The following is an 11,912-nucleotide window of genomic DNA, read 5'->3' on the forward strand; positions in this document are numbered from 1 at the left end:
GAGCCAGGTATGAAGTTTGAACAGGAATTTCTCCCCCATCTGAATGAAATTGATATACTTAATTTTCAGTTAAGCTGAGCTCTGCAGGCAGGTGAGATTTACAATTTTATCTCATCATATTCTTTCTGAAATTTGATATTTTACTTGAGGCACCCTTTTTATCTTGTTCACAGTGGAAAATCAAACTGGCAGAACTGTAGCAGGTCTAAATTATCGTGACTTTGTTAGGTTTGTGAGTAAAGAGCCACAACACAGTATTCTCCACTATAACAACTCCTATGTTCCTGTTTATACCTCATGAATATTTAGAAAAGATATGCTCACGGTTAAATTTGTGCGACTCCGTAACCTTCAGCAAATACCTTCCAATATGCTATGTGAGCTCTTTATGCTGACAACATTTTTTCACTTCTTTTTATAAGTTCTGGACCCTGAAAAAAAAAAGTGAATATTATCAATGAAATTGGGCAGGTAACGTACTTGTGAACAAGTTACATGTGTACAAGAGCAATAAATCAATTCATTAATGTTTTATAATCTCTGCAAGTTGTGTACAAGCACTGTATATACAGTGTGTATATACATATGACACTGTTTAATATACATTTTGCTTTTACTGCTCAGCTCAGGTTGCCTTAGATGGTTTGGCATTTGTTATAAAAATACTGAAATACAGCTTTATTAAGTAGAAGTATGATTCTTTCTGGATGATAGGCTGGGTGGACATAGAGGTGGAAACTTTTTACATAAGTAAGGTTTTTCTGTACTTGATCGTTTGAAGCAAAGTAATGCAAAGACTTAGAAAAGAGGGAGTAAGCCTCAAGGGTTGTGGGAAACATGTTAAATTTCAGTTTATCTTAAGGAATATATCAGAGATGAGAAGTAAGGAAAAGCAGGTTTACTGAAAGGCAGAGAGAAACCATGGTAGCTCTGATTTATGAAGGTCAATAAGCTAAAATAACATAGGAAAGACAAGTGCCAAGTCCCAGTGATTCCCCAGTAGCAATAGATGTAGCTGAGTTCTGTGTCTATAAATTGCTACACAGAAACACAAGGATAACTAACTATGTTCTCTAGCAGTCATGCACAGCTAAACTGACATGCCTATCTACCTGTGCAGGCAATAAAGTTGGTCTTTAGAAATAGAACCAAAGGAATTCTGGCTAGTCAGGCTTTGCTTTTGTTGCTTAATGGAGAAATTTACACTTTTGTGTATATTTTCACTTTGATTGAGAATATAAAGGTGAAAACAGAAAAATTACCTCTTTCACAAAACATGCTTCACGGTTTTCTTCTTTGCAGCACTGTTCCCTCATGGCAGTAAAAGCCGCAGTGACAGAGGTCAGCTGTTCCTGTGTGATCTGGGGCTTGTATTTAATGAGGTTGATGAGCATTCTGCAAGAAAAGCAAAGCAAGCACTGTGAACCTGGAAGGGTAGGCACACGGATTAGGACGACTTCTCAAACACTACTGCAAAATCTTGTCTTTCTTATTGCCCACTTGCTTTCTATAGCTTTTTTTTTTTTTTTTTTTTCCCCCCCACCACTCAGGTAGGTATTTGCAGTGGGGAGTCAATATGTGCCTCATTCTTCTGTGGAAAAAAAAAAGTGGCAATGCTCATTTTTGGAGTTGTTCCACTGTGAATGCCTATAAATACATACAGCTGGTTTGTGTTGTGTACCACTCCAGAGGGTCCGAGGCAGTATGGGATTGCCATAGCACAAGTTGAGCTCAAAGAGTTTTTTTTTTCTTTTTTTATGTTTTTACACTGTGTCTTGCGCAGCTCCTGTAAAGGACGGTGCAAGGGATTAACTTTAGGCACCTGGTGCTTCCATTCTGGTGGTGTATACACCAGTGCAGATTCACACCTCTGAAAATTACTTTCTTTAATCAAAGGCAGGTAAATATAGGTTGAACTAGAGAGGAAAAGAAACCGCGATAAACATGAGAGGAAAGCAAAACAGTTTGAAAAACGTGTTGGTGTGCATTGCCAGGATGAGAATAAGAAACGGGGAACAGTAAAACAGGCATGTCTTACTCCTGCTTCTTGTGCTGTAACTTTTCCTCTTCTGTCGTACACAAGTCTTCATGGAAAGTGAACAGACCAGGAGTCAATGATAAGGGCACATAATTCTCATCAATTTCTAGTTTCCCCATGCACGGCCTCCTAAGAGCATAGGAGCTACTACAGCAGTGGCAAACACCGGGGTTTATTGGGTTGGTTAGGTGTCTTCTACATATTTCTCCAAGCACAAGATCCAGCTTTTCCAAAAGAGGTGAAAAAAAAAACAATCTCATGTCATTGCTTTATTTTCTATTCTTCTCTGAAAGAAACCACTCTTAGTAAAGTTGTAAATAATAAACAAGAATTTAAATTAAGCTTTGTCTATGAGATATAAGTTTATGTTTCTTCTGAATGCTGCCTTTTGTTAGTGCAAAACTGGTTCAGATTTATCAGAATATATATATGCAGTTTTAGAGACTGTTCTTTGTGCATAGATATTATGTGATTTCTTCATAAAATGGTGCTTCCTTTTGATGTGTATTGATCGGCAGGTTTTGTGGGTATGTTCTACTGTTCCCGTAAACATAAGGTTTCACAAATGATGGCTGGGTACAGGCTGAAGCTTACGTGTTTTGACTTATGGGCTTGGAGAACTCCTATGGAAGAGCTGCACAAAATGTATCGCTTTCATAGAGCAGTATGGCTTCAGGCATCTGGAAAGGATGATTCCTCTAGAAATAACCATCTCTCAGATGAGATCATTAGCTCCAGAGAGAACAGGGTCAGTCTGCCTGTACTGCAAAACTGTTAAGTGCTTAACGCTGGCATGACAATTTCCTGATCCTCACAGAGCATCATTCAAGCATTAACTTCAGTGACACTGCATTATGCTTACTTCAGCTGTGTACCTGATAGTACACCTTCAGTGCAGCTCAGTACCTGAGTCAACATTTTGCTCATTTACTGGTACTGTAAGTTCTTGGACCCTGCTAGTAGCAGGAATTGTCACAGAAAAAGTAGGACAAAGATGAGGAGGAAAAAAATTACTCACGTTTTCTTCAGCACAAGGCAATAGCTTGTCCTGGCTTAATTGGCAGCATTTGGAGCCGATTGTAGTCATTTGTTTGGTGAATTTTATTAGCTCTGCAGATGTTAGCTGAGGCATCTTCTTGGTGAAGCTCATGAGAAGCCTGAAATAATAATTGATTTGATATTGGTGCTTTTGATTCCACCAGGCAGCAGTGAGCAAGCCACTGCCTTCACATAAATAAAGCTCCAGCCAAACCCCACAGAAGAACATTCATTCATACAAGGGCAGGGCGGAGCCTGGTGTTTATAACTCCTGTAGGCAAGTATAAGCATGCTCCGTTAGTTGGAGATCTCTCCTTCTTCTGACCAATCTCTTACCAGGTTAAATAAAATTAATGGTAAGAAGGTCATTTATATGTTGGTGAGCCCTCTTACAAAACAGTACGTATACTTTTCCTGTGTTATTCACTTCCTTTGAATGTAGGGATCTTGTTTAAAAGCCAAATTGAACTCAAGTGACTTACTGACAGACTAAATCAGGGCAGAACATTAGCTCAAAAAAAGTTCACTTTTTTTTTTTTTTTTTTCTTTAAAAATATGTTTATTAGCCATCATGGCCAGGAGAAGCATAGTAACTGTTAAATAGGCAGAAGTAGCATACCAGATTTATTGGAACCCTGGAACTCCTAAGGTCTATTAAAGATCAAACGCCCAGGAGTACAAATAGCCTACTCTATCTCCCCACAGTAAGACAGCAGAAGCCTAACTTTAAGTATGCAAGCAGTTTACAGATTTCATTGAGATTGCTTACATACTTCATTAGGCATGTGCTCATTAACCTTGCAAATCAGGGCCAGAGTTCCTCCAAGAGGCTTGTGCCTGCATGTTGCATTTAAGCGCAGCATACATTTAAGCTACTCAGGTTTCATTCTGTCTCCTGTAGTTAAATCTTGTTACAGTTGTTAACATTTACATCTGCTGCAGGAGATTGAGAGCAAAGTCTTTTGCAAAAGATGCAGCAACTGCCTTTTGGCCAAAATTACAACTCTTAAGTTAGAGCTCATAGCTCAAAATGCAACTATAAAGCAAAAAAAGTCATAGGAAACATAGGTGAGAGATAGAACAAGTTGTCATTTCACTGCCTCAGGAGTTTGGATAAGGACAGAACCCATAAGAAGCAAGAACATTGTTTTGGAAAAGAAAAAAAAGTCTTAAAAGTATTTAACGTAATCTTAAAAGTAATTAACGTATTGGACCACACATTCTAGTGGTGTCATTTAGCCTAGCTTTTTTGCCATACATGGATTTACTCCAGCCTGAGTTGTGCCAGCTGGTACAGCAATAATATACGCATAAAATAAAATCAATAAATACTCGTTTTGGAAATAGTAGTCTCCTTTCTCCTTGTAAATGTCACAGCTTGTTTTCATCACACTTTCCGTTTCATAAATGTGTTTCTTCAGTTCTTCTTCCTGAGGAAAATAAATTAGTTTAAGGAGTCACTTCTCAGGGGGAATGCAGAATGCCCTACTGCCTGATGGTGAGGCCTTGATATCTAAGGCTGCCTCTCGCCTGATACATACCACCTATTTTTAATTTCATGAGAAGTCTTTATCTGTCTACAACCTCTAAACTGCCTGAATGTGACTATTGTCCAATTGAAACAACTTCATTAAATTCTGTATAATGGACGGAAGGCTAGGTCTGAAACTCAGGGTGGCTCCAAACTGCAGACAAGTATGATGCTAAATGTCTGTATCTGAGACAATAAACATTTGCAAGAGGACAACTGGTACTGCAAGGGAGCCTAAAAAAGAGTAGGTAGTGGCTCACAGAAATGCCAGCTCCACCCATCTCCCCAGCATGTCTGTCTATTTCTGATAAATTACTGGTGTACCACTGGAGCACCAATGCAGTCTCTTACAAAACATCTTCAGGGAGAGGAGGTTGGGTACCTCTTAGCTGATGTTTGCAACAAGAGAGGAGTTGGTTCTTGTCCTGTCCCCAGGAAAAAAAAAAGTCGTCTTGACCCAGAAGGCCTGAAGTCTTTCCCACCTACCAGCTCTCTTGATCTACCAGCCTTCTCCCCAGGGTGAGGTTAATACCAAGGGAGGAAAGCAGAGAGCTGCCTGAGGAACCCAGTCCCTCCAGGTGCTGCTGCAGGGGTGCATCCTGCTCCCACTCTCTGTAATGCCATGTTCATTTCCCCAGCAACCCTCATCTGCCTCCAGTCACTGAAGGCTGTGATGGCTCTGCTGATGCTTTTCTGTACAGGAATCATTTGGGCCTCACAACGTTTGCTACAGGAACTGTGGATACTTGCTCTAGACCTGGAGTAGGGATAGTCACTATTTAGCCAGAACCAGTCCTATGGTCATGTGTCTGTAACCATCAACGTATTGTGTGAAGCATGATGGCACCCACCCCTCTGCTGCAGCAGTCTTGTGGAGAATCAGTTTTGCAGCACTCATCCAGTAGGTCCTCATATCCTTTACCAATTCTTAAAAGCATTTGAGCAGAAAATTCAGGGTGTCTTCTGGAATATTCATAGAGAAACCTGCAATATGTGGAGTAGGTATGTAGTGGATATTAGAGATAAAACTGCCCATAAGAGATCAGGGATGGTAAGGACAGCGGGGTGCTTTTGGGATGGTCTCATCTGACCTTGCATGTAACGGGGAGAATTTCACAGAATCACAGCCTGGGATTCAACCAAAACAAAACTGACTGACTTTGTATGGTTTGGATTTTTGTTCTTTAAATCCTACCTAAATGATGATGAAATAATTACTAGTAGCAAAGCCATTTATCAATAGACAAGGAAAAAAAAAAAAAAAAACTCTACTAAAACCAGTCACCTCACCTGGAGTAGTTGTGCTCAATCTATTTCTTGGGGACTTGATACTGTTTCTGTTGCAGCCTTTTTTTTTTTTTTTTTGCCCAAGTTTAATACTAATAGGATCGGGGCATCATCACACAAAGGAACATGGCTAGAACAGAAATAGATCAAACCTGTTTGGATCAAGACATGAGCCTGACTTAGATAAGTGTTTTTTAATTCTCATTTAAGAGTGGATCAAAGCTATATTTTGACCCTCAGATCAGAACTGATAGTGCCTAATTTTCACATGCATTTCTTCAGTTTTCTCTGAAATAACCATTGTGCCCTGTTCAGCATTTGTTGCTATTCCATATTCTCCAGGTTTGAGTGGTATTTCTCTCAGGTAAACTTGTACAGTACCACACGCCCACGTCCTCACAGAGCAGGCATCTAAGACTAATAAGCTGAACTTAAACTTTCAAACTGGCTCCTTTTGACCAAAGTAGCAAAACAGCAAAATTGAAGGGTAGAGGAAGATGTGTTACCTGGCTAAGTGCGTATCTTTTTCCTGAGCAAAGCGTTCACATATTCCTTTGTCTTCTATAAACTCCCTGACGTGGGGGGACAAGTTTGCAGGTTTGTCATCATTTTCTGCATTAATTATGCATTCACTTCTTTGTAACAGTGGCTTTTCACAGCACTTTTTAATTTTACTTGATATGATGTCTTGGTTGGTGCAGACATAGTGTAGAATCTCTTCCTGAAATGTAAACAAAGAAAGGAAAGAAATGTTATCACGTTTTGGTCTCTATTTTTTTGATCAGTATTCTTATCCCAGTTTTACATACAGAGAGAGCGACACCCAAAGAAAGGAGGTGGCTGGCCAATGCTATGCAACAGTCACCTAGCAGAACAAGGAAGACTGAAGTCCTCTTGCTGTATTTGCTGAAGCCTCTTGCTTGCCCTTTGATAGGTGCTAGGTAACCACCTAAACAGAGAAGTTAACTCTCTAGCTAGACAGCACAGACAAGTAGTGAGATAAACGGAATTGGTTTGTTAGAAGAAAAGGAACAGCAGATAGGCAGACATTATGTTTTGCTGAAGGTTACATGGAAAATATATGGCACTGAAGCAGTGTTAGGTCATTTTAGGCACAAAGTGGTTCTTTCTGCCCTTTTGGATGATTTGATGCTGGAAATATCAAATGAGAGAGTCAAGCAGATTTTTAGACTGAAGAAACAAACTCCAGGATTGTCAAGCAACCAGAACCTCACATGAGCGAAAAAAAAATAATAATAAAATAAAAAAAAAAAGAAAAAATATAAAATAAAAAAAAAAAAAGAAAACAAGAAAAAAGGCATTTAATTTTTCCAACCATATAAAAGTTAAATGAATTTTACCCTATCGCGCATACACTCCAGCATATCTCCACGACAGCAGTCCTTGTGCATGTTAGCAACATCCATCACAAGTTTGCTAACAGTAACAAAATCAGCTTTAGGAAATTTCTGGCTTATCTGAGCAAGTTTCCTGGAATGAAAAACAATACACATTGCTTATATTAACGTGAGACTGACAGTTCACACCACTTTCCTGTAGAGGGCGTTATGCAAACTGGTCGGAAACGGTCGGCTTCTGCTCTCACTGAAGATGATAAAAATTGTCCCTTGAAGCCGGTAACTGAGATACTTAAAGTTATCTGAGGATGCTGAGTGAAATATAGTGTGAGATAACAAAGACGTGGTAGGTGAACATAAAATTACACGAATAACCTTATGTTTTTAGAGCTGGGTTGTACTGTGCTCACGATCACTCTTTCATCACAAAGAGCTTGGTTCATTTCAAACTTTGTTTTTCAATTTTTGAAAGCTAATGGCAGCTTTTAGGGAAACAGTGACTGCTGTGATGCATAAATTCGTATTCTTAATCTGTACGCCTGGTTAGATGTTTGCTAGTGAGCTGAAAACAAAAATGACGTGGCCAGTATTCAGGGTCATCATACTGTGTGCAGGTGCGGATCCACTTCTAAGCTAGTGTGTGACATCCATGCTTTATTTTAACATGTGTATGCCAACTGGAGCTTACAGAAGGAGTCAGGAAGGATTGCAATGAGTGTCTGTAGCAAAGCATTACATCTTGGTGATGAATTTGGCTGTTCTGTAGCCAAAGCAAACAAACCCAAGCCTTGTTTGGCAAGCAGGGGGAAGACTTACAGAGCCTTTATGGTCCTTTCTCCAAACTTCTTCAGAATTCCACATGTGTGTTCCTGCCTCAAGCCATCTTCTCTGACTGGCTTCACTACCTTTGGTGCCTGGTAGAAAGATGTTAAAGGCCATGAAAACAGAACAGAAGACAAGACAATGTTTTAGGGTAAAACTACTGACAACTTTTTTTTTTTTTTTTTTTTTTTTTTTTTTTTTTTTAAGGAGGGATTTTTAAATAGTGATAGAAAGACTTTTACTGTCCAAGCTGCAATCTGAACTAAGTGTTGTGCCTGCTATTTACTCATCAGCATGTATTAAATAAGTATTCTGCAAAAGGAAACTAGAACCCTTCTAGAGAGTAGTTTACTATTTTTAGGGTGGGGAAGAAATCTTCACCTGGAAGCTACAGGACTGCCTTTGTGTTACTATTAGCTAATGTTAGTTGTCATTTGTTAGTGGTATTAGCTGCCATCTCAGGCAACCCAGCCAGAGCGTAAGAAAGGCATATTCAGTAAGGGCAGGTTCCCCATGCTTATTTTCCACTGTTAAGGTAAGTTGCTGTGAATTTCTGACTCTAGTTACATGTGGGGCATACCTCTACAGTGCAAATACTTGGCCAAGCAGGTGATGCGCTATCATTATGGGGCTATAAACAGGGAAAAACAAACAAACAAAAACACCACACCACGGATTTCTGCACTCTGCATACTACCACTTCCTCTCCAGGCATCCTTACAACAAACATTGTGCACATAGCAAAGGCAGAACTGATACCATGGCAGGTGTGGGGACTGCCCGTGGCTCCATATACATCTACCCAACATCCCAATTCAGGTATTTTCATTTAAAAATTTAAACTATAATTTCAGAGAGCATTTAAGTCTAATTTCAGCCCATCCTTAACAAGGTGAATTCTAACATCAGATGCAGATGCTGAAAAAGAAACAGACAATAGCCCTGCTTCGGCATTTGTTTAGCTATGGGAAAGCCACTGCTCACATGTTGTTAAACTAAACCCCTGCAATGTAATACCTGTCTCCGAAAGCATTCCTCCAGGTTATGAGTGGGGTTTTCGGCACTTCTACAGCAGTCCTTCATCATCTCATCATAATGGATAGCAACAGAAAGGATTGTTGGGGCATAGAGGAAAGGATGCCTTCTGGAAATCTCATAGATGAAACTAAAACAGAGAGCAATGTCTTTACTTTCAGAATAATCCCCCATATACAGGGGACTGCAGTGTTATTGTAGCATCTGCCAGTACATTAAAATAATAGCTACTAAAAGTGACTGTTTTCCTGTCAAAACTATCAGCTGTATAGTGCAGTGTTTATCCTGGAAAAAGTCTGATGGGGCTAGCATTTTCCTATAAATTAGGGGCTCAAATCCTGATGGTCCTGGCCTACAGGTCGCAAAACATCTGCTTGCCTTTTTAGGACTGAAGGGAGGTCCTTGGTTTCCAGATGAGCTCTCTGGATAAACTACAATGAAATAGTTCAGATTGTTTATCATTTGGACATATATTCAAAGCAGGAGGTGGCCGAACAAGGTTCACATAAGGATAATCAGAGCTGGCTGGATTATACAAATGTTTCTCATTAAGAAGGAAAAAGAGGATAGCATTACAGAGAGTCTCGTATTGAACTTTTGGTTGGTACTGCATTTATGGTCTCTAGGCTTGTTATTATCATATCCAGGCAACAAATCTATGATTTATTTACTTACTATCCTGTTAACGAATGTTGATTCTGTGAATAATTTTTGCAGGCAGCTTCAGCATTTGGCCTTTCAAAAGGAGAAATGAATGCTCTTGATGAATTTTTAAGGGAGAGGAAGCAATCGTTTCTTTCAGGGTCCTTTTTAGCACAGCAGTCAGTAAACCTTGGAAGATTTTCCTCCTGGCATATTGTATCGAGGAAAATCTTGTCCTGTGAAAAATTAGAAAAAAAGTTGATGCGTGTGAGCATTCCATTTTACTCTTGTGAGCTTTCTGGGGAGACTTGTTAACCCAACAAGCCCTCGCTTGCATAAATGTATAGATTCTCTCTTTTTCTTTCCTCCTGCTTTGACTGCAATGAATATCAGACTGACCTCTAAAACATAAATGATATGTCACTCTCTGATAGCTACTATTATGCCAAGATAGACTTTGAAGTGAAGTGGTTTTGGAACACACTGTCCATGTTTCACTGAACTTAAACCAACATTCAGACCCTTGTTTCTTGATTACATTTGAGATGATAGGGAAGATTTGCATAGTGTTGTTTCTAACATAGCAGGATCTATTCTTTTCTAATTAAAGTCAGCTGATGAGTCCTTGTTTCTTGTTCATAAAATAGCAATGTTCAGGTTCAGCTGTCAGTCATGTGTCAGCTGGGAACTGTTTTTATTCAGGATTTGCTTCAGACCCAAGTTTAACAAATAGAAATGTGTCATAACACAGACGGATAGTCATGTTTTGTGATTGAATCTGCCAGCTCAAAAGTGTGTTGGAGCAGACACCATCAAAAACTAGCAGTGTGAGTTAATGGAGTAGAACAAACATCTATAAGCATCATATTTGCTAGAAACATCTAATTAGGCTCTACTGGTTTATTTTTTTTACACTAGCCATAAAAGCACAACTTTCCAACCATCTTTTACAAAGATATAGATGAAGTAATTCAAAAGTTGCTGTGATATATGGTGGGGGCAGAACTTTTTTTTCCTCCACTCATCTTGAGATGCCTTATAGGTGAGAGCATGGCAAGGGAAAAATGTCAATAAAAGCAAATCTATACACAAATAAATCACATCTCCTAATAATGTGTTCCTTTTCGGAAGAAATATGTACTAGTACTCTGAAATTATAAGTCACTTTTAAAAGTCTGTGCCATATTAGAAGTATGGACAAGCTTACCAAAGGCTTCAAACAATCTGGGTTGTCTCCATCTGCAGCAGCGCACCTTTTGGCAAGATCTGTTACAGCTTCAGCCATTTTAACCGCTTTGGTGAATGTGCTTCCTTGCACGTACTGAGCAAACATGATCATGGCACTACAAGAACACAGAGCGATAAAGATGTTGCTGCCTGCCTAAAAACTCATCACATTACTTTTAGTGTGAAACAGTAAGATGATCATATTCTGTGATTTCTGTCATCACAGACTGAGTTTGCATGGGCTGGTGGAAGAGGTGAGTGTTTGACTCACTGTATGCGTTCATTTCCAAATGACACAAAATACCACAGGGATGTTCATTGGCAGCAAATTTGCAAGTAGACTTTTTGTCTGGACAACTTACATGGCTTTAAAATTATTCTCCTGCAGCTGAGAAAAACGCTGGCCAATGCTGTTTTTTTCCTCTGAAAAACAAGATAATTAGTCTTTGAACAATAATAAAAAAATGTTAAGTAAATTCTTCAAATGCTTTATATATATATATATAGACACGTATATATATATATATATATATATACGTGTCTATATATATATATAGGAGTTTCAGAAAAACATAATTCAGTGCCTGAGGTAGTGGCACTAGGTTTGGAAGGCATAAGCTCATATTACCTATCTGACTTAAGTATGAGGATGTGAATTTGTTTTTGAACTACAGGGCCAATATAGTTCCCCTGCCTCATTCAAGTGTTGTGGGAGGAATGGACTCGATGACCTTGAGGTCTCTTCCAACCTAGAAAATTCTGTGATTCTGTGATTCTGTGAATTTGCTGAAACCTAGAAGATGTACAGCTACTTAGATGATGCAAGTCACGTGATTAAACTCATTAGAAAATATCTTTTAACCTTATTTTAGGTTAAAATAAGGTTAAAAGATATTATTAAATTAATTAATAAAAATTATTAAAATATTATTAT

The 11,912-nt window shown here is 38.9% G+C and overlaps 1 protein-coding gene across 1 annotated transcript; it reads right to left on the reverse strand.

Annotated features, from left to right (window-relative positions):
* Positions 1–2,034: 2,034 nt before the first annotated feature.
* LOC116488616 (alpha-fetoprotein) lies at positions 2,035–11,090 on the reverse strand. Its single transcript, XM_032186319.1, has 10 exons — positions 10,959–11,090; positions 9,785–9,987; positions 9,092–9,239; positions 8,069–8,166; positions 7,256–7,385; positions 6,401–6,615; positions 5,459–5,591; positions 4,405–4,506; positions 3,057–3,143; positions 2,035–2,262 (listed from the first exon to the last, which is right to left on the reverse strand). The coding sequence occupies exons 1-10, from the start codon at positions 11,088–11,090 to the stop codon at positions 2,035–2,037; spliced, it is 1,476 nt and encodes a 491-aa protein (XP_032042210.1).
* Between the last annotated feature and the right edge of the window lie 822 nt (positions 11,091–11,912).

This window comes from Aythya fuligula, chromosome 4 (genome assembly GCF_009819795.1).
Source record: "Aythya fuligula isolate bAytFul2 chromosome 4, bAytFul2.pri, whole genome shotgun sequence".
Taxonomy (NCBI): domain Eukaryota; kingdom Metazoa; phylum Chordata; class Aves; order Anseriformes; family Anatidae; genus Aythya; species Aythya fuligula.

Bases quoted from the DNA above. Each gene is read 5' to 3' on its own strand.
- LOC116488616 (XM_032186319.1), bottom strand. From the start codon at position 11,090: ATGATCATGTTTGCTCAGTACGTGCAAGGAAGCACATTCACCAAAGCG. The intron at 8,167-9,091 runs GTATTACATTGC...TCTTTCTACCAG, and splicing joins AGGAATGCTTTCGGAGACAG to GCACCAAAGGTAGTGAAGCC. The intron at 7,386-8,068 runs GTAAGTCTTCCC...TTTTCATTCCAG, and splicing joins GAAAGGACCATAAAGGCTCT to GAAACTTGCTCAGATAAGCC.